Source organism: Pelodiscus sinensis, chromosome 15 (genome assembly GCF_052426305.1).
Source record: "Pelodiscus sinensis isolate ZL-2025 chromosome 15, ASM5242630v1, whole genome shotgun sequence".
Taxonomy (NCBI): domain Eukaryota; kingdom Metazoa; phylum Chordata; order Testudines; family Trionychidae; genus Pelodiscus; species Pelodiscus sinensis.
In genome coordinates this window covers 20,293,759-20,317,411 of record NC_143066.1, presented here as the reverse complement: position 1 = coordinate 20,317,411, position 23,653 = coordinate 20,293,759, and the positions used below count along the sequence as shown (strand labels likewise).

General features: G+C 42.5%; 1 protein-coding gene across 4 annotated transcripts in view; it reads left to right on the top strand.

Moving 5' to 3' along the window:
- The window catches only part of MYH11 (myosin heavy chain 11), a 113,088-nt gene that overhangs the window by 30,926 nt on the left and 58,509 nt on the right, over nt 1-23,653 (top strand). For all 4 annotated transcript variants that reach the window (XM_075899365.2, XM_006119591.5, XM_075899364.2 and 1 more), the window contains exon 4: nt 13,148-13,175. In XM_075899365.2, the coding sequence (XP_075755480.1) occupies nt 13,148-13,175 (28 nt within the window). The remainder of the gene's footprint in view (nt 1-13,147; nt 13,176-23,653) is intronic.

Sequence of the window (23,653 nt, the reverse complement as noted above, 5' to 3'; positions counted from 1 at the left end):
ACATTAGGAGGCCTGCCTCGGACTAATTTTGAGGCTTCCCTGTAGTGTAGACATGCTATTTAAAATAAGCTATTTCAGAGTATTTCTTCTGGAATAGCTTTTTTTGAAATAAGCACGCACCGTAGATGTACCCTCACTGTCCACTGGATAGCCAAAAAAGTCTTGTGAATACAAAGTGTTCAGAACTATGAATCAAGTTTTCACTGGCTGCCCCTAGGTCACAGTAAGTGCTTGAAGCCTTGTGCTGTTAAGACGCTGCCCAGATTTGCAAAACATATTTTTTCAAGATCTTCTTGTCTGGCAGTGGATCTGGAGGGAGGCAATTATCTGATTTCCCCATTGATGCTAATGGTGAATGAAGCCATTTTGTCTCTGTGGGCATAGGTAGAAGAATTCATGGTGCTCAGGTGAGGCAGAAACATGCCAAGTCTATCACTGCAGAGAGCAGCCTTGGGATTTTTCTGCTTTTGACCTTCATTTTAGATTAAAAGGGACAAAGAAAGAACATATATAAAGTCTTCATGAGGCAGCACTGTCACAATGACCTAAGTAATAGTGAATGTCCCTGCAGACAAACAATCAAGCTAACCTTACACTTAAAAGCTTCAGAGGGGTAGTCGAGTTAGTCTGTAACAGGAAAAACTTAAAAAACAACAAATAGTCTTTAAGGTGCTACTAGAGTATTTGTTGTTTTTAAGCTTTTCCTTATACTTAAAGATGCAGTACATAGAAAGCAACCTTACAGTTCCAAAGGTGCATACATAACACAAGGAGAGTTGCCCCAGCCCAGAATTAAATAGGAGCTCTCATAATGCTCACACTTCCCCACTCCCAGCAAAAAGCAACTAACTGGACTTAATCACAGAGGGAGTCAGATGTCAGTTCAGAAGTAATGTGCAAAGCCAGCGTGGGCAGCAGTAACAACAGGGGTAAAACTTACGTATGGATGTGAAGGCTCTGTCCATAAGTATTAGAGTTGAAGAGGATCTATTACAACCTCCTGCCAATTCAGGAATCTTATATCTTTTATGTAAAAAGCCACAGAACGTGCAGTTTTAAAAGCTGTGTGGCTTTAAAAGCTTGGGTTAAAAATAATGATAGAAAACAAACTAATTACAATTTAGAGGAAGAAGGAGGGAGTGAACCTGCACTTTTAAAGTTTTGATTAATATTATATAAGTTAAAATGGTGAAAGGCAGCTGCCGTGGAAAGTGACTTTCATGGGACTGCATCAGGCACATCTCCTTTAGACAGTGTATCCAGTAATAAATGTAAAGAAGCCAATGTCTGATCATGGCAGCAGTCTGTTTTCTCCTTTTATGGTAAACCTGCCAACTTGCTGCTTCCCTGTGATAAATCATCAGATCATGTTTGTGATTAAGCAGAACTAGCTAGTCCATGAGATCCTTGGGGTGCACAAGCGTTACAAGCAGACTGAAGGTATATCAATAGAACAGTTTCTAGAGAAAACAACCTGGGCTTTCAGAAAGACTGGTAGGGGAGAGGGTGATTTTAGGGAGGAGTCCCTAAATGCCTCTCACCCTCCCCTTATCCCAGTCTGATATTCTCCCCACCCTAGAAACCAGGACTGGGAGAGGGGCTGCAGCTCTGGGATGGGCAGACATGGACAGCGGTAAGGAGGCATAATAATACTTAATGGGGCCACAGCTCAGGGTGGTGGCAGGGTGGGGAGTGGGGCACTGGGATACAGTCTGGATTCTGGGAGTGGAGCACCAGGCACTGGGCCAGCAGCCAGGAGCAGCAACCAGAGCCAGGGCCAGGAGTGAAGCCGGGTGGCCCACCGTGCTTTTGCCATGACCAGACCAGACTAGCCATGCCCCCCTGAATGTTCCTTCACATCCTGGTAGTGGGACACAGTTTGGGGATCTCTGTTTTAGGGGCACAAATTGGGTTGGTCTGTAGTCTCTGAATAAATAAATAAACAAATAAATAAATAAGTTTAAATAGAAGACTAGGAGGAAATCCAAGTAGGATTTCCAGACCCTTAAAGGGCTATGAACCAAATGGATATTGGGCCTCGAACAAATATTTTGGATTTTTTTTTAAAACAGGCCCAGTTCCTATAAACACATACACACTTTAAGTACTTGCATGGGCAGTACCCTGCAAGCTGAACTACTTGCAGGAATAAAGGTAAGCATGAGTAAGTCCTCTTACAACAGGGCAGTGAGTACAAATATTCTCACTGTCCAGGGCAGAAATAGCAGCCAAAGCGGATAATTCTAAAAATAAATGAGACATTATTTGAAGGACAAGATGTGTTGGGATCTGAACACCAATTCAAGGAAAGGATGGTTCTGTGCAGACGGCCTGACTTTTCTCATCCTTAACTGTTGCCATTCGTTACAACAGCTGCTTTGAAGTACCTTTGGAAACCTCTGTTCATGCATGCACACAATGAGTCAGTAAGAGGGTTAGCGGGATTGAGAGACTGGGGGGGTCAATGAGACGGAGCTGAAAGTATGTATGAAACTTTGTATTGCTCCCATGTGGGCGGGGTGCCTGTGCATGGGAGTGATCTTGTACAGTTTACTGACAAAACCAGAACTCTATCAGTGCCTTGTGCAACTTCCGCTCCCCGCTAGGAAATCTCTTCCCACAACACTCCCAGTCAGGTGTTGACATTCATCCCAATTCCAGTGTATGTGGTGTGCCAGCTGGTGGTGTGCCTCTAGAAGCCTGGGCTGCTGCATGGCCTGTGCTTTGCTTTGTGCCTGCTGATGGACGCACAAATTACACCCAGAGCAGCGGTAAGGATGCAGGACATTTCTGGTGATGTCTGTCAGGGCAGTAGAAACCCCAGAAGTTAGAGTCTGCTTGGGTCAGCCAGACTCCAGCTGTTAGATGCAGAAGCAGTCAAAGCAGGTTCAGTGGGGCTACTCCTCCCCCTAGCACTCCTAGGATCCCCTACACACTCTGGGGACACTGGGACTCAGGTGGTTCCCCCACTGTTTCCCCGGGCAGTTTTAAGGGAAAACCATGGAGACAATGAAGCCAAAGACTTCGGCTGGTAGGAGCAGCCAAAGCAGGGGCCTCTGGACAGTCAGAGAACTTTCTACAGTTTTGATTGGTTTGTCTCTGCCCTGTGCTAAGAAGCTGCTTGCTCCAACTCTCTCCCTCATAATCTTTTCATCCACGTGTCCCTCTTCACCCCCTTCTCTGTTGCCCGCTACCCCACTTCCTTTGTATATCCATTTAGCTTATCCCGTCTTAACTAGCCCTCTCCATCCACCTACAAAAATAATAGTGGAACTAACATGATATTTGCTGACCTCACACATTGCTTACTTGGCTGGTATGTTGTATCCTTCCCCCCAGCCTGGCTCTGTCTTGTCTATTTGGACTGCAAGCTCTCTGTGGAAGGGACAGTCTGCTACTCTGTTTGTATACTGCCAATGACAGCAAGACCCCGCTCTTGGTGGTCCTCAGACACTACTGTAATAATTGTGCTTGATAACATACTGAGAGAACAGAGGGAACAGCTGATGGTGAATGTAGGACACAGAGTTTACTGAGCACAGGACAACACTAAAATGTAGATTAAGTGCTACTGTTTAATTGTTGAAGGATTGAGATGAAAGGAAAAATAGGGAGAAAAACAAGAGCAGAAATGGGTAAGAAAATAGAGGCGATTAGAAAATTTTGAACTCCCTTGTCCCATCCAAGTATTTTCTCATGTCCCTGGGCTCAGAACATCCATTGGAAGCCCTGTATTTAGTACAAGGGTGGGCAATAAAATGGCAGTGGTTCACCAGGGTGAGTCCCTAGTGAGCCACTATCACTATGTTTACCTGAGTTTCTGCAGGTATGGGCAATTGCAGCTCCCATTGGTTGCGAATCACCATTCATGGCCAATGAGAGTTGCGGAAAGTGATACTTACCAGACACTGCTTCCTGAAGATCCCATTGGCCAGGAACCGCTATCCACAGCCAATCGGAGCTTCAGTCATCCATACCTGCTGAGGCTCAGGTAAATATAATTGCAGTGGGCTACCAGGTACTAACCAGATCTGGTCCACAGGCTGGTATTTGCCCACCCATGATCTAGGAGTTACTATTCTGTTTTCTTTAGCGCATTTATGGCTTTGGGATGTGAACATTAATAAAAAACAGAGGCTTCAGTTTACACACAACAGTCTCTATTTAAAAAAAAAAAATCTATTGTTCAACTTAGAAGAAATCCAACTCAGCCCTACTTAGAAGTTTTAGTCCAGTGAAGATGGCTTCTTACTTCCTTCATCAAAAGTGATGGGGATGTGGGAACCCTATCATATTACCTTTTGGTAACCAGCATCTTAGTAAAATAAATACACCTATTTAGTTTGTACCAGTATAGACTGTGCAAACGAAAGCTTTTAAAGTATGCTAGTTACAGCATAAATATTCGATGAAGAGTCTGGTTCCACACCATTGAAGGAATTGGAGCAGGCGCAGGCTCTTAATATTATTTTATGATGAAGCAGAATCAGCCACAACCTTTTCTACAATTGTGATTTGGAAGTCAGTTTAGAAGGTTGCAAATTTAAGAGGCCAAATTCATCCTATTTGGCCACATTTTAATATATGTGTATATAGCACAGAAAGCTTTGATTAATCAGATGTGGTAGTAACATTCAGTTTTGATAACTTAGCAGCAAAACATACAAAATTAAAGTCGATATGTAGCACTCTGTACCGCCAACCAACACTCTGGAATCCCCATATTAAACACTGTCTTAAAATTAGGATATGTTTTGTACAAAGAATGCCTTGTGCAGCATCATTCTTAAAGTCATGATCTGTTGACCATTAATGTCTTGTTGAGTGGCATGTGCTCTCATTGTAGGTGAAGCTAGAAAGTTTTGCTATGTGTGTTTTACTGAAATATGGTGTGAAAACACCCACAAGTGGCCTGTCAGGTACACTAATGGAGTCGCAAGACATACTGATGTCTAAAGGGAATCCACTTTCCCAACAACCATCCCAGAAGACTTCTCAGAGGTAGCATTTAGACAATGGATACTGCTTGACCAATGGGAGAAATCCAGAGTTGTAAGTAAGCCAGTACTGCTCCATATGCCATATTGGCAAGAAAGTGGCCCACAAAGCCAGGTGTGTTGGACCAGCTATGTATAGCCAGTAAAGTGTATCAGAAAGACACTGTACCACCTCCAGCCCCTGCAGAGAGCTGCCTCTCCTCCAGCTCCCTCTCTACAGCAGCAGCCCCACAGAAGAAGAGGGGAGTGGTACAACAGTCGGAGGAGCTACTGGTGTTGTGCTTCTGCCCCTCCCAGCTGGGAAAGAAGCAGAACCCCCAGCCCCCTGAGCCCTGTCCTCCAACAGGGCTGCTGTACAGAGCCAGAGGAGAGCCAGCTCTGTGGAGGGGCAGGAGGTAGGGCCGAGTCTTCCTTTCCCTTTCCCTACTAGGAGGGGCAGAGTAGGGAATGCAGCAGAACTGCTGGCAATTCCTCTGGCTGCTGTGCCACCCCTAGACCCCATTCACCCCGTGTAACATGCAGGGCCACCATTAGGGAGGACAAAGGGGACAATTGCCCCAGGACCTAGAAATCACCACTGGAGTGCCATGCAGCATGCTCCAGGTAGATCTCGGGGCTGCCTGAAGGGAGGGGCATGGTGTGGCACTCTCCAGAAAGCGCTGAGGGCTGGCTTCCTCATCCTTTCCTCTTCTGCCTAAAGCCCCATCCCTTCAGGGAGCAGAGAGACCGCCTCTTCCACCTTGCCCAGGGGCCCTGCAGGTCTGTGGCATCCCCCACCCCCAGTAACATGGGATAGCAAGTGGAGGGAAGGGAAAGGGCACATGGGCCCTAGGCTGGGGGTGGCGTGGCGTGGCGTCACATGACCTCCCCCTTAGCTGGTGTATCTGCCCCATATCAGGGAAAAAATAATTTTACTTTCACCCCCAGAGTGAATCCCTATGTCACAAGTATAGATCTTTCTAGCAAGCTGTAAGAAATCCTAAGAGGGGGAGTGATATTACAGGCTGGTCTCACTCCCCCACCACTCAACACTTGGAAGCACATCTGGAGGAAGCACATCTGGAGGAGAAAGACTTCGAAGTAGGGAGGGTGACCCTGGGCTGGAAGGCAGTACCAGCCTGTGTACTGAATATCTGGCGACCTATTTATACCTCTATCAATGTGAGACAGGGCTTGAGAGAAATCCTTTTTTAGTTTATACTAGAAGATCTACCCCGGTGTTTCTTAAACTTTTTAAGACTGAGGAACACTGAACAATTTCTTTTTTTTTTTAAATGAGGAACACCAAGGATTTTTTGTTGAGCAAAAAAAAAAAAAAAAAAAAAATCAGGGGAGGAAAAAAGGGTCAGGGGAAAGTTATTGTGCAAGCAAGCAAGCAAACACATAAATAAATAAATAAAAAAGGTTACCTGCTCCTTTAAAGATGGCCATTTTAAATTCTGTTGTTCTCCGTGGCACACCTCTAACTGCCTCGTGGCACACCAGTGTGCCACAGAACACAGTTTAAGAAACACTAATCTACCCAGTGTTATGCGGGTTCTTTACTCAAATCAGTTTTGTTGTTCTTTGTTTAAATAATTGTTCTGGGGTGTCAGGGGGTGCACACCCCCACTGTGCCTCAGTGCCCCCTGACTGTCCTCATATAGCCCCTCTCAGGTCAAGTTACAGTCTGTATGGGTTGCTCATCATAGGCATCTGTCGCAATGGCTCAGCTTTCCTAGTCAGCCTCATGGTAGGCCCGCAAATCAGAGGCTTTGTCTCCAGCCCCTAGCCAAGGGGAGTCTTGGCTGGCCCACTTCCAACCTTTGCTGGCTATCCCCAGCTTGTCTCCCTCCAAGGAACTCCTGCTTCCTCGGCAGCTACCCCTCCACTGGCTCCCCTTCCTCTATCAAACTGTGCTCTTCCCTTTATAGCTGACAGCTGGGCTCGCCTAGCCACCTGGGCTTCTCTGGATCTCTGACAGCTGGGCTCTCATTAGTTTAACCGCTTCAGCTGGGTTCTTCCAGCCACCCTAAGGCTCAAGGCCTGAGCCTTGGACTTAAAGGCCCAGTGCAGGGCAGGCACCCTCTCACAGGGTGGAACTGGGGATGAGGGGTTCAGTGCAAGCTGCCTTGGGGAGAGAGGGCAACCCCAGCCCTCCCTCATCACAGTAGCTTGGGGGCCAGAGGAGAAATGCCTGTCCATGACTGCTGCAGCAGGCACAGCTGGGGGAAGGGTGCATATCATTTGGCTGGGGACAGACGGACAAACAGACAAAGTTTCTGAAATAAATAGTAGAAAGCTATCCTTTCCTCCACCCATGGCCCCTGCTGGCCCATGGGCTTATAGCTGTCCCAGTCCCCATCTCTGGCTCTTTGCTGCCCCCTTGTGGATATTCTACAGTATAATTCCTTCCTATCAGACCTCTCCCTTTCCATTTTGTGAAAAACAATTAAATTCTAGGCACATCCCATTGTCTTGGTACAACCTAACCCTGACATTGCTTTAAATTATGATAAGAGGAAGCTTCATACTGCATTTGGTGGTCTAAGCTCTTACTGTTTAGGAGGAGTTCTTGAGCAAACAGACTCACAGAAAGATGGACAGACAGACACACATTTCTAAAATATAGAGTAAGATAACTCAGATGACAAATTTACTTTTATGTCTTAGGTAACCAATTGCGATCGCTACGCTTACTACTTATTATCACTTAAAATCTGTCTTCCTCGAGTTAATAAAACCACTTTACACTTTACCTAAAAGAAGTGTGTTTCAGTTTTAGTGCTTGGGAAATCTCAGCTCAGTTTACAAAGGCTAGTGTATGTCCTCTCCACATTGAGGGAGGGGCAAACCGTGTAATGAAGTTATACTCACCAGGCTCCTGACCAGTGCAACACAACAGAGTTTTAGGGTGCAAGGGAGGGGACAGTTGGCTAGAGTCTCTCTACTGTTGGTTCATGAGTGGCTGGGAGAAACAATCATGCAACTTTATTTGGGTGTAGCCCTCCTGTGGATGTCTGTGTAAGTGCAGTACCTGTCAGAGGTTTGTAGCTTGCCACAGGTGAGAGGGAACTCAGGGCTTAGTGGTCCCAAACTTTAAGTTATATCCCAAGAACCCCATCACAGGATACAAAATGTTTAAGTGTTTAAAATAGGAGCGTGAAGATGAAGACTCATGCACTAAGTATGCAGTCCTATAAATATGCACATACTACATGGTAATTTGTCCTCCTAAATGATAAGATAGTTAAAAGAAGCCAGTTTCTGTTGGCAATGTCAAAAGATTCTAGCAAAATGTCTCAGATCTCTAAAAAATATTGAGTTTTACACCTCTGGGAATCTAAAAATTGCTATGCCCTTTTTCCTGTAATTTTGTAATTTGATAGCGTATAACTGGTGACATAGAATTTGACAAATAACCTCCTTGCATTACAGTACAAATCTATGGTTAGCAGGATAGCAGCTCATTTTGAGAAACAGAATTAAGAACTAATTTTGTCTCAGCAATTGTTTGTTTTAAAAATAGTTTTATGTTGCATTAAGGCACTTCATTGTCACGTTTGTTTCTGCAAGCTATGACCAGATTCAGACATCATAATTCCTGCTAAGCTGTAAGTTACTCTTCAAGCATTCCTACTAAAATCAATGACTAAGTCACAAAGTTAGGTCCTACTCAATGTGAATATCTGATATCTTTTCTCTGTAAATTCTCTGGGCAGATACTGAAGGCTTTACTTAGGCAAAACTCCCATTGGCTTTTTGTGATTTTTTGCCTAAATAAGGACCAAATTAAACTGGGGAAAGACAAAGGGCTTGTCTTCACTTACCCTGAGACTGACACTCTGGAGAGCGATCTCCTGAGGTTGGATTTAGCAAGTCTAGTAAGGACTCACTGAATCGACTGCTAATGGCACCTCTGTCAACCCTGATACTCCACGGTAAGAGAAGTCAACAGGAGAGTTTTTCCCATCAACTTCCTACAATGAGACTGCTGCAGAAATTCAGCCTAAACTACGTCAACTCCAGCTATGCTATTCTCGTAGCTGGAGTTGTGTATCTTAGGTCTTTCTCCGATAGTGTAGACCTGGTTTAGGATTTGGCTCTAGGGCTATGTCTAAACTACATCCCTCTTTCAAAAAAGGGATGTAAATTAGGCAGATCGAAAGTGCAAATGAAGCATAGATTTAAATATCCCGTGCTTCACTTACATAATCTTGTCACAGCATTCTTTTGAAAAAGGTTATTTTGAAAGTGAAACTGCTGTCTAGACAGTTCTTTCGAAAAAACAACAACCCTTTTTTGAAAGATCCTGTACTCATTTTTTGAGGTTATCCTGTACTCCTCATTTTTTCAGAAGAACAATATGATGAGATTATGCAAATGAAGTCTGGGATATTTAAATCCCCGCTTCATTTGCACTTTCAATCTGCCTAATTTACATCCCTCTTTCAAAAGAGGGATGTAGTTTCGACATGCCCTAAGTTATAAAGAAGTGTCCATGGCTTATAGGAGACTAAGGTGGTGCTAAACCAAGGACATGTAAAACTCTATACAGAAACGTTGTGGGAAATAGGAATAGTACTGTATACATTATAAAAGAGAGATTCTTAGGACCTGCTACAACATGAGTCATTGAGCTGAAGGTCAGAAGGAACCATTAGATCACCTAGTGTCTAACCTCTTATATATCACAGGCCATTAAATTTCATCTTGTTACCAATATACTGAGCCCAGTGACTTTAGTTAAACTACAGCACTTCAGTCCCCAAGGGTACGTCTAAACTACATGGCTCCGTCGACGGAGCCATGTAGATTTGTTTATTTGGCAAAGGGAAATGAAGCCGCGATTTAAATAATCAGCTGATCAGCTGTTTGTCGGCTCAGCGCGCTAGTCTGGACGCTCCCGTGTCGAAATGAAAGCCTTTTATCGACATCCCCCGTAAACCTCATCCTACGAGGCATAAGGGGGATGTCGATAAAAGGCTTTCAGGTCGGCGCGGAGTGTCCAGACTAGCACGCTGAGCCGACAAACAGCTAATCAGCTGTTTGTCGGCTCAGAGCGGCAGCCATGTAAATTTAAATGAATCCGCGATTATTTAAATCGCGGCTTCATTTCCCTTTGCCTATCTGTCTAATCTACATGCCTCCATCGACGGAGGCATGTAGTCTAGACACACCCCAAGAGACTGAATTGTTGTGTTCTACAGGCAGAGAACAGGAGAGACCAAGGTGTCGGCAGTGCCATATGCCCCTGAAAATGCCAGGGAATTGATTTGGAGAAAGAGGTCTTGCTGGTCCTAGAAGATGATCCAAGTCCCATGCTGTAGAAGAAGGCAAAAAACCCAAGGTCCCTGACAATCTGTGGAGGAAAATTCCTTCATGACTCCACATCTGGAAATTAGTTTTATCCTGAACATATGAGTGAGACTCACCAACCAGGCATGTAACAAAGAGAATTCTCTGTACCTCTTCAGAGCACCTACGGTTCCTACCTTCTGTTTGTAAGGAAGGTGGGGAAAGTGAGGAGGGGGAATAGAATACACCTGCACCACTGGGAAAATTTGACCCCTACAGGCTGAAGTCCTGACAAATGAGATTTGATAATAGCCCTTGTCCTTCTTTGGCCTACTTCTTAGCAAATTGGGATTTGAGGTGTATTTGATGGTTCTGCTCATAATCAACAGCCTTGGAGGACACTTCTACATTGCTGATAAGCTCATGTGAAATCTGTCAAATAACTTTGTTCAGCTTGTTCCCTGGGGGGTCTACCGCAGAGAAGACTAGGAGGGCTGAGCCCTCAGTGTAATTACTCTTGCCACCAATGACTAGCAATAGCATCTGACAGAGTTCATGGTTACAGGAATTTTGCTTAACATGATCCTTCAGTTTTTAAAAGTAACTCAACACAGAGAATATTTATGATGACCTGTCCCCTGACTCTAAATGTCAGGATGAACAGCTGTTCCAATAGTCCTGACTGGAAACATGTCAACAATTGCATTTGGTTCAATAGATTTCATGGGCATTTATTTTAATGACACGATGCCTATTCACGAGTTGGCAGAATGTTTATCCTGGAACACAGATGAGTGTAGCTAGGAATCTAACAAAATGCCAGTGTGCATTGTTCAGTATTCAAACAAAGTTGCAGAAGAGTAGGAGACTGAAAGATGACAGTGACAGACCCTGGTCCCTGATTCTTTCCCCTGGGGACACCTGTAACTTCAGCAGAAGACAATGGGAGTTACTGGTATTCTGATTAGGGTAGATCAGGGTCCAACTGTAAGTTTATCAGACCATCCTGAAAGGGTTCACACTGCATAACTTCCATTGAACTGATGGGTACTAGGGACCCTCAGCATTTCCTACTATATTTTATTACTCCTTAGCCACCTTCTCAGACTAAGGTCAGTTTTTCCCAGCTAACCCATTGAAATGCTGGTCTCCTTTTCTTTGGGATCACTTCTGGATTGTTGTTCTTCTGTTTGCATTTGTGAAATCTGCAGGTCAGGTTTTTACAGCGCACTTACTGTGGTGGTTCTCTGGGTACAACCACGGAGGAGTTTTCATTTTTCATTTTTATTTTTTGCTTTGCTCAGGGGATTCTGTTAGCCACCGTTTCTTTTGAATTGAACACTGGAGAGGGTGATTTCAGGGCTGATAGGGCATGTCTACACTGGGGAGTTATTTTAAAATATTTCAAATATTTCAAAGTATTTCAAAATAACTATTTAAAAAAATCTTATTCCTCTTCACAAGCAGGAGTTACTATTGCAAAATAACAAGCCCATTATTTTGAAATAACAAGCTTGGTCGTGTGGACGCTCATCTTGTCATTTTGAAATAACAAGATGAGCGTCCACACTACCAAGCTTGTTATTTCAAAATAACGGGCTTGTTCTTTTGCAATAGTAACTCCTGCTTGTGAAGAGGAATAAGCTTTTATTTTTAATAGTTATTTTGGGAGTTGTTATTTCAAAATAATATATTGTGAAATAATCTCGTAGTGTAGACATAGCCTTATGGATTAAAAGCCCTCTCCAACTACCTATTTGCCTCTGATCCTACTGAGCTGATATTTTTTCTTCTACCCTTTAATTTAATTTAATGAAGTGTCTCATTCTGGCCCTGGTCCACAACACTGCTGATACTTCCAATCCTTAAATCACTCCTGATTAACTTCTGTGCTTCCCATACAACCTCTTCTGTGCTCGCCTCTGCTTTGATGTTCCTAGTCTTGCATTCTCCTAGCCCTTCCCCACAGCTTTTACCATTCATTCTACTGTTTCCCCAGTCCCTCTCACTGTCCTCATCCCTCATGGTAGAAGTCCCCTCCAGCGCTGATGTGGAACTGAGAGTATGTTTACACAGCAGGGCTAAACTCGGAATAACCTATGCACTTGAGCGATGTCAATTGCATAGCTTAAGTGGAAATAGACTATTTCGGGTTTTGGCACTGTCTACACAGCAGGAAGTCCAAGAAAGAGCACTATTCCTCCAACTTCCCTTACTCCTCGTAAAATGAGGGTTACAAGAGTTGGAGTAAGAAGTCCTCCAGCTCAACATTATTTTGTCATTATGTTGAAATAACTGTTTGTAGTGTAGATGCGGACTACATTATTTCGAAATTAACACTGGTCTGTAGATGTACCCTGAGAGAACACTTGACTTAGGCTATTTGTACTTCAAAATGCTTATAGTTCCTATGCTGTCAGAAGCTTCAACCTCTTTACATGACCTACAATCATGTTAGCTTTGAGAAACTTATCTATTGGGTCATATACTTATTAGTCTCATTAGGAGACCTTTTTTAGTAAATGTAATACAAACTTATTTTCCAGCTCTAGAATTTTCTCTTACAGAGTGTCATCTGCGCACATTGGACTCCTCCTCATTATAATTCATCTCCAATTAAATTTTAAACAGCTGTTTGAATATTTAACCTTTTGTTCTTTTTTTACAAAATCCTGGTGTTAGGGGCGCTAAGTTAAATACAAAGACAAATTGACTGAGATGCGATTTCAACATTTTTGAGTGGCCATGTATCATCAGATTTTGGAGGCCTGGGTGTTCATGTTTGTTGAAAATAATTCTTTGTAAATGCAAATAGCTCTGTTAGTGCACAACTTTTCTTTGTATAATCAATGGATTTTTCTCTTTATTCACAGATCGAGAAGACCAGTCCATTCTGTGCACGTAAGTAGTATCTATCTTTTAGTATATATCCAGATTCTGATGTTTGTCCAGGTTCATGGCCTGACTAGGGCTATGTCTAGACTGCAAGCCTCTTTCGAAAGAGAGCATCTAGACTGCACGTTGAACTTTCGAAAAGCGGCTTGCTTTTTCGAAAGAAAGCATCCAGTGAGTCTGGATGCTCTCTTTCGAAGAAACCCTATTTACATTCAAGAACGCCTTCTTTCGAAAGAGGAACTTTCGAAAGAAGGCGTTCTTCCTTGTAAATTGAGGTTTACCGCCATCGAAAGAAAAGCCGTGTTCTTTCGATTTAATTTCGAAAGAACACGGCTGCAGTCTAGACGCAGGTGAGGTTTTTTCGAAAAAAGACTACTTTTTTCAAAAAAACCCTGAGTCTGGACACAGCCTAGAAGCCTACTGAAGACAGTGGATAGATTTCCTTCATTATTCATGGGCTTTGGACCCAGCCTTTAGTGAAATAGCCTTTTACTATTTTTAAATTGATCAAACTATAAAGCAGTTGTATTTGCATTAAGAGGCATGTGATTAATAATTTCATTGAGCTTCTGAAGTTCTGAGATTACAGAAATACTTGAGGGGAGTGTAAGTGGATAAACTGTGTCTTGGAAACCCCTACGAACATAAAAAACAGCAAATAGCAAATGGTTCTGTAGCACCTTAGAGACTAACAAAAATGTAGATGGTATCATCAGCTTTGGTGGGCACAACTCACTTCTTCAAATGAATGGAGTTAAGGGGTCCAGGGTACAAATAAATAGCAGAGAAAGAGAGGGGATGGGAAGAGAAAGAGAAGGGGAAAAATGGATAAAAAACATTGTCAATTAGAGTGTCCATGCTAAATGATGCTAATAGAGTGGACTTTAAGTATCCTAAGTACCTGGTGCTTGGCTTTTTATGTCATTAGTATGTGTACTGTAGAGGCTCATCCAGGTCAAGGTATCAAATAGAATCTGGTGTTGGTGAGTTGTCTGGAAGTCTCCTTTTCATGATCTGTTCTGTTCATGATGCTTACAGCACCCCCTTTGTTTGACACCTTGAATAGAGGTTTAAACAAAGACCTGACTAGAGACTAGAGAGTGACTTAATGCTGATGTTGTTTTTAAAGCATCAATTGATCTAAGGCCTACTCTACACGACATCCCCTCCCCCATTGATTTAACCTATGCAACTTCAGCTACACAAATAGCAGAACTGTCTTCCATGTGATAAGGTCAGCAGGGGCTGCTCTCCCGTCAACTCGTGCTGGTGGAGACATGATAAATCTAAGCAGACATGATAAATCAATCACCAGTGGATCGATCACTGCAGTGTCAATCCACCATCTACCACAGACAAACCCTAAGCCTGGGCCATTCTCAAAACCTCCTCTTTAAGCCTTGGCCTGACAAATATCTGTGTTCAGGTAGCACCTGCATTTAGACAGTCAAAGGTTGAGCCTTTGTTGGAAGGAGGGCCTTTTTGTGTGGAACATATTGCACTTTGCAACCCCCTTGCTTGTTCCTTGCCCCCTTGTTAAACAAAACACATTAAGACGTATGTGCAGATGTTTTAGATTTGATTCCATATCTCCTCCTCATTCCTTATTTCAGCTTTCAGCCCCTCAATTGGCTTTATTTGCTTGAATGTCAGTGTGGAGGGCTTTATTGCATTAGAATTTGTGTTTGTTAAGCAGCACCCAGTTAGACTCAATGGGAGTGGGGGGAGATGTGGTTCATAAATAAAAATAATAATCATTTGCAGAAGGTGAAACACACCGTGGTCATATTAGGAGCTGGAGGGAAGTGATGATCACACAGTGAAGTCATACTCAAACCCTCTCTTTGGACGCTTACTTCCTCCAAGTGTGGCATCTTGAGTCTATGACCATGTACCTCAATACTGGTGTGAGAAAAGGGTGTTATTGACCCCCCAATATCACAGCCCGGGAAAGTGAGGAGAATTACTCACTGGAACAGTTTTATGCTATGGCTCAGAAATGGTTAAATTATGGGCCAGACCTTCTATGGTATAGGTCAGTGAGGCTTTGACTTCAATAGAGCAACACAGATTTACAGCAACTGAGAATGTTGCTCTGGATGGCTTTTAAAAATAAAACCCGTAGAATATTAATGATGCACTATAAACTGTCTGTTCGCTTCATTTTCCCAGGACATTCTTGTCACTTTAATAGAAACTAGTTAATGAGATGTGATTGCTCCTTCCATTATTGTGCTGTAGGGTTGTGGTTTTTTCTCATGTGTCTCATCTCTTCCTGTTTTAATTCTTGAAGGTCTTCACTTTTATGGGATAAATCTCTTATTAAGCCAGGCCTTTTTGTTAACACTTGCATTTCTGAAAATCAGACTATGTGTACTATCTGGGCAACAAACCCAAGGTTTCTTCATCTTGGCTGACAACGTTGAATCAAGTTGTGAGATTTCACACAGCCCAGAAGAAAGGAAATGGATTCTTTATTGGAATGCACCATAATACATGATATGTAGAGATTCAAAATCGGATTTGTGTTCTCTCGTACTCTTTCTACCATTCTGTAACTAAAGCAGATGATTTTCCAGAGTAATTCTTATGTGCTGGCAAGACCATGGCCTTGACTTTAAAACAGTGCAGAGCTCCTGATAGCTACATTTTTAATTTAGTTTAAACACACTAAGAAAGCTAAAATATATTTGCAGAGCTGTAAGTGCTTATGCTTTATCAGCTTTGTTGGCCATATTTGGTTGTACAGAAAAAACTGTTATCTCTAGGCTTTTAGTCACAGAACAGTATAGTGCCAGGAATGAGCATTTCTTTCTGATTATTAGTAATTGTCCTCTTGCTTAAACTATGAGTCTAAAGTGACGAATGAGTTCATACAATGGATCTAGGATCTTTTCTGCAAAGCAGTGTTTCCTAAATGGTGTTCCGTGGAACCCTGGGGCTCCGCGAAGTGAAAATAAGGGTTCCACGAGAAAATTCCATTACAATAACATTTTATTATTTAAATTTTTTTGTACACATTAAATGTGATTTTTGTTTTTAAATATGTGCAATTGAACTAAGTGTTTATCTCATGACCCTGTTTAGCATTTGTTTATTATTATCCTTACTTATTTGTCGTCTACTTTTTTCAGCTCCATATATAAGATTGTTATTAAGGATTCTGCACAATTTTTTTCGAGTTTAAAAGGATTCCATGGCCAAATAAAATTGGGAAACACTGCTGTGGTGAGTTGCAGACTCAACATGTCCAAGCCTTGCAGCCTGAATTGCAACCAAAGGCTATTAATCCACAAGTGCCTATTTGCATAGGTGAATGTATTTTTGGATGCTGATGAATAGTCTATCACTGATATTGCTCAGTGGGCAGAGTCTGTGTGTTTTAAGTCAGCCTCTACATTTTCCCCTCACTGCCAATCCTCCCTCCCCCGCCCCAGGATTATTTATGCTTTTGACTGTGTGGGGATCATGCAGTCATGCCCAACCCAGCCAAAATACTTGCAGAAGTTGTACTGACAGAAATTGTCCAGTCTAGTTTTAAACATCCTAGTCTATTGGCTTGCACCATTTCCCTCAGGAGAGTATTCCTCTGTCTAAACACAGCTAAAAAAACAGACAAACAACAAACATCCAATATGGTTCAAAAATCTGCCCCTTTCTTTCTGTCAAGTTGGTTGTCCTTGCCTGTATCTCTAGCCTCAGCTGTAGCTGTTACTTCCTTTTGGGCTTTTTTAATACTAACCACATCTCCAAGGATATCGAAAACGCTGCTTCCAAAATTCCTCTCTTTTTCTTCCCATCACTTAGGTCTAATTTTCATCCCATCACAACTAGCAACATCCCTTCATATCCCTCTTCTCCATCTTTGCTTTTTACAACTTTTAAATGAATACACAGTGTTATCACATTCTACATGTTTACTTCTATCAGTCTTTGCCCATCAGTCTCTAACACCCTAGCCTTTTTTCTGTTGTTCTCTGAACTCCATCCAATCCATTTTTCTGGTACTAAGTTACCCTGGGCTACACACAATATTAAGGTGTAGACTCCTTAAAGGACCTTACGGAAAAGGACTCATGTCCTTGCTTAGTGGCGAGTGCCTTCTGTCACTACAGCCCCAAATTGCTTTTCTGTTCTGCTCAAGGACACTATAGACTTGTACCCAAACTTCTGTGTGTGGTCATTATTTCTTTCTTGGCACTTCACCCTCAAATCTTTGAGCCCACCCTTGTGCAGTCACATCAGCTGCTTCCTGTTGCTTGCATTTTGTTCATGGTAACTACTATTTATTGTGACAAAACAGCAGTCAAGGATTCTCTAGCTTTCTTCCACGTTTACTGTGTACACTAGATTGATTTATTTCCTCCACATTTTATCTTGCAACTGAATCTCTTCTGAATTTGATCTCTTCTACTACCTTCTTTGCACCCATTCCTTCCACATTCAGTTCAGTTATCTCAGCATCACCAAGCTCACTTGTCATATTCTCATTCCCAGTCAGTTTCTTTTTTAATCTGTTAGTTGTAGATCCAGATTCTGGATTTGTGTAAATTGCTCTGGTTTTTACAACACCTTTTTTTAATAGCAATAGGTTTTAATTGAACTCACTGAAAATAACTGGTGCTGAGAACTTCCTAGGCTGTTAACTAATGTCTCTGACATTTAATATTAAGTACAGTAGTAGATTTAAATAAATTAAATTAAAATAGAAAATTATATTAAAGGCTAAAAATATGTGAAAGCAACTTTTATGTCTTCATATTGTAAAAAATGTGCACAATTCAAGAAATGCAAAAGTAATACTGTTCCAGCAGCAATGAGTTATATACACTTACAGATGTATGTGTGTATGTACAACCAAAAGAGTGATTATTGTAAATGTCTTTGCTTTTTTTAAAATTGAAGACATGCCTGGAATTAGCAGTGTTCTGAAGGAAATGGTACCAATTAGGGTTTGAAATTCACACTTTGTTTAGGGGCTTTAGGTGGAGAGAGGATGAGTTTTTACTTGATACTACTTCTTCTGTTTGGCTAAAGAGTGCTTTCTGCAGGGTTGGATTTAAAAGATAGTAGCACATTGGTCTGCATTGCAATAATTGTAGCTTTGCAATGGGAAAACACAGTATCCTATGTATTCCAAGATGGGATGCAGCCTAGAATACTCAAGGAGCAAAATGAGGAAATATCTGAGTCTTCAGTAAGTATCTTTGAACAGTCATGGAAGATGGGAGAGATTCTGGAAGACTGGAAAAGGGCAAATACAGCGCCCATCTACAAAAGGGGAAATAAGGACAACTCGGGGAATTACAGACCAATCATCTTAAGTTCTGTACCTGGAAAGATAATGGAGCAAATAAATTAAGCAATCCATTTGCAAACATCTAGAAGATAATAAGGTTATAAGTAACAATCAGCATGGATTTGTCAAGAACATATCTTGTCAAACCAACCTGATAGCTTTCTTTGAGGGGGTAACAAGCCAAGTTCTACCTCATCCCGACATCAGCCCCATCCTTCTGCCTCTCTGCATTAGATAGGAGGACTGTCCCAGTCCATGATAGCAGCGGGTGGCTCTGGTAAGGCAGTGATAGACAGGAACAGTAGTGGCTTCACGTGTGGATCCGGAGGAGGAGGGGCACCCCTGCTATGGAAGAGTCACCATGCAGCTCGGGTATCCCCACCCCCAGTGCTGCTGCCTCCGTCAGCCCAGCTGCTTTCAACAGGTCAGGTGGGCATCAAAACCCCTGCTCATGGATTTCCCCCCAAGGCATCCTGAGCAGGGGCCCTGATGGCCCACCCCAGAGGCTGGACCTGCTGGGAGCCACATTTCAAGAAAGATGTAAACAAACTAGAAAAAATCCAAAAAAGAGAAAAAAAATGATTAAAGGTCTAGAAAACATGACCTATGAAGGAGTATTGAAAAAAACCTGTGTTTGTGTAGTCCGGGAAAGAGAAGACCGAGAGAGGAGGACAACCTTTTTCAAGTACATAAAAGGCCATTACAAGGAGGAGGGAGAAAAAATGTTGTTCTTAACCTCTGAGGATAAGAAGCAATGGGCTTAAATAGAAGCAAGGGAGGCTTAGGTTGGACATTAGGTAAACTTCCTAACTACCAGGGTGATTAACCACTAGATTAAATTGCTTAGGAAGGTTGTAGAATCTCCATCATTGGCGATTTTTAGAGCAGGCGAGACAAGCACCTCTCAGGGATGGTCTAGATAATATTTAGTTCTGCCTTGAGTGCAGGGGACTGGATTAGATGACCTCTCGAGGTCCCTTTCAGTCCTATGATTCTATTTATACCTGAAAGTTAAGAAACTGTAAAACGTAATGCAAATTCTTGAGAGTACAAAGATTTACTATATTTTTCACACCTGTGATCTTCTGATGGCTGAGGGGTGTGTCCAGTTGTCCCAGCAGCTGCTCCAGTTTGAGGTCACTGATCAGAGGGGAAGGAAAGCATTGAATGTGCACAGATGTCACACAGTGGGTAATATTTCATAGCAGCTGCCTAATAAGCATGCTCAGAAGTGATTTCTCAATCCACTATAATTTTCCCCCCGCCTAAACAAAGGCACTAATCCTCAGTGAAGACCATGGTCCAGATTTTTAAAGGTATTTGGGAGCATAGACAAAGGCTGGTAAAAGCAGCTTAGAGAGGGTGCAAATTTCACCCCCACTAAGCAATGAAAGAATAGCAGCTTCTCGCAGACAGGACCTCTCAATACAGCAATACATTTTTAGCTTGGCAAGAACAACAATTTGTTGGGAGATGGTGGGGTAGAGGATATGCATAGTATGTAAATGAAATATTGTATTGTTATTGCACGGACTCATGACATGTGCATTAATTTGGTGTTTATTGTCCACTATGAGAGGAGTCTACTTTTGCGATTGTAATTATCATGCTGCCTTATTTATGATGGAGAAGTGGGATTTTGTGCAGGGTTCAAGCCTAAAACTGTGGAAGACACTTCCCAAACAAGTCTCCCTCTTCACCTCCACCCCAGAAACCTATCATGGGGGACACAGTGACCAGATGTTGGGAAGGAGAGTGAAATTTTTAAAGACCCATGAGGGGCAAGATCTAGGAGATGAAAATGGTGCCAGAGAGCTTTTCAGCTACTTTACTTACTGTAGGGCATGGCACAGCAAAAGAACATATTGCTGCCATCCCACAACCGGTGGCTTTGGAAGGTAACTCTGTGAGACACTATGTCATGACAGGTCAACATGACTAATGCGCGCTAAAGTGTGCTAGAGGTTAGTAGTTTCTGGTAGGCGACCAGATAGTAAATGTGAAAAATCAGGACAGGAGACAGGGATGGGGTAAATAGGCACCTAGATAAGGAAAAGCCCTAAATATTAGGACTGTCCCTATAAAATAGGGACATCTGATCACCCTAGTTCCAGGAAGGATACCATTCAAGATGCTGGCCACCAAGTTTCAGTAGGTCAAACCAGCAAAATTCTCAAACCATGCTGCAAATAACAGATGGTCAGGAGGAGATGGGGGAGAAAGGGTGAATCTGTGCCAATCCATTTTAGACCTCCAGGGTGTGTCTACACTCGAAATAAGCTACGCAAACTGAGCTACATCAATTGTGTATCTTATTTCAAAATAGCTTATTTTGAAATTGGGAGCATCTACACAGCACTTATTTCAAAATAGAGCACTTCCTCCAACTTCTCTTACTCCTCGTACAATGAAGGTTACAAGAGTAGAAGTAAGAAGTCCTCCAGCTTGACAGTATTTCAACATTATTTCGAAATAACTGCCTGCTGCGTAGACGTGGTCTAAATTATTTCAAATTAACCTAGTTATTTTTTATAACCCTAGTTATTTTGAAATAATGTTGCTGAGTAGATGTACCCTTATAGTTTAATATAATCTGTTTTCACATATCGGGAGCTTAATCAGTGGGATCAAGTGTTAACCTTGAAGTTATGATGTGCCCTTTATATTACCACTGCTAGAACACTAGAACTGGAAGGGTCCTCAAGAAATCATCACAACCTGTCTCCTGCTCTCACATCAGGACCAAGCACCATCTAGATCATCCCATCTAGATCTAACCTGCTTTTAAATATCTTCAGTGATGGAGATTCCACAACTTCCCTAGGGAATTTATTGCAGTCTTTAACCACCCTGACAGGAAGCTTTTCCTAATGTCCAACCTAAACCTCCCTTGGTACAGTTTAAGCCCCTTGCTTCTTTTCCTATCATCAGAGGCCAAAGACAATAATCCCCCCCCCCCCCCCGTCTCCCATTTTGCTTAATTCATAACAGCACTTCAGACTTGTCTATCTCCATGGCCTTTCAGAAAAGACCAAGTGCAGTATGTTCGATACACGCTCTTGATATCCCCGATAAGCAGACTCAATTATTTAATAGGTCTTTACTCCATTTCTTGCTGCTGCGTTACAGCATCTGACATTTAGAACCTTGTTTAACTTTTCGTTGTCCACTTCAAAATAAAGCGAGCAAGCCTCACACTTCATCTGCAGAAAACAGTTTGGAAGAAAAGGGTTAAGGCAAGTGAGCACAGAGCAAAATGTTAAGTAACTTAAGAGCTGCAGTATGGCAGGAGAATTAAAAGTAAAATGATGCCATATATGGTAATACTCCCAGGGATTTAAGAGAAAGCCCAGTGATGGGTACTGTTGCCCTGGGAGAGAGGAAATGCAGCTCACATAATGATGAACTGCAAATAACCTTTCATAAATGAAATAGTTCAAAGCTCAGGGCTTGTTAGAATAAAGTTTTTTTATTTTTCCCAAAAGGCAAAGTTGTAAGGTGGATTTGTTTGAAAACTCTGTATGCAGAAGACTTTAAATTGGTGTGCTTAGCTTGGAATCATTCCCAGGACACTTCATTTTTATCAATAAAACATGGAAATGTTTCAACTCTGAAGCCCAAGCAGGGAGGGATCTGTCTTCTTAACTGTGCAAACTAATCCAGTCTTGTCAAAAGGACCTTGTTCATCTCAGTTAATCTTGTTGAACTTCTGCAAGCAAGAAAGAACAATTCTTATCATGGAGTACCTGCTATCGGAGGGAATTGAACAGAAAATTAACTATTTTATTTCCTCAGTAGGAAAAGAAAAACTGCAATTGATGCGGTGAAATAATTCCTACATCAAAGGACCTGAATAAATGCCAATGGGAATTTATGCATTTGTTTTTGTAAATCCACTTAGTGCAAGCAACAAAATGAGCCTGATTCTTACTTAGCCTAAGACCCTTTGATGGGGTTTTGGTTGTGTGAAGGGGACTTAGAGGGAGTTTTAATTATATTCACAAACACTTTAAGGCCCTTTTTAATGGGCACAGAAATGCAAGAGGATGCCCTAAGTTATGTCCACACTGCAATGGGGGACTCAGCTCATGTAAATATATCCAGACTAGTTTAACCTAGCTAGCTCAAGCACTGGACGACTGACAGAGCAGCAGCCGGGGCTGCAGCACAGCCTAGCCACCCACGTAATTAGCCAGGATTCTGGGCAGGCTCCTGCAGCACACACTGAAGCCATTGCACCATATCTTCACTGCCCCATGTTTCCACAAGCTGCCATTACACTCCAGGACAAAGTCGCGTTAAGGTACACAACTTCAGCTGTGTTAATTGTGTAGCTGAAGTCCAAATAGCTTAACTCAGCTTTTGGCACTGTCCACACTGCAGGGAGTTGAAGGGAGAGCACTCTTCCTTCAATTTCCTTTACTCCTCATGAAATGAGGGTTAGCGGCATTGGCGGGAGCACCCCTCTCAGTTCGAATGAGCTGTCTTAACTTGACTGCTAATTCGCACCCTGGAAGATCGACAGTAGCGGCTTCGATCTTCCTCTGCAGTGTAGACATACCCCAGAATTGCTGTGTTGTCTACATGAGACCTGGGTCTAGAGGACTCTAGAAAAGCCAGGGCAGAAGAACTTAAGAAGTAGGGAAGGAATGATTAGGCTGAGTCTGAAAAGTGATTACGTAAAAATGGCCTCTGGCCCAGATCTGTTTCCAATTATCTGATTTCAGTCAAATGTGCTTATTTCAGTGCCAAAACTAAATGTTTGATGCCTTTAACCATTAGATCAGCAGGGCTCTGGGCAGAATGAGTTGGATTCCTTTATGGCTCATACATGCTCATTAGTGAGCTAAGTTTCAATTGCAAGGCCAGATGTGCCCTCCACCCTTATCTATTTAGTTGCATTGAAAACAGGGCTAGAAAGATGTAACAAGAACCAGGCCAGCAAAGCTATTACCAGTGGGAAGTCAGAAAGAACCCAACTTGGCTGCAACATCCCAGGCTGATTTTGCAGCTGCCTGGGGTGACATTACTTTTAATTTGTTCACACACTGGAACTAGAAATCCCATGGAAGACAATCCACATGGAAACAGAGCCCTACTTCACCAATTCATAGTCACTTTACCAACTAGAACTAGGCCAGCTGTGGCTTCCCCACACCAGCAGCCCTCGGCTAGAGTTGTACAC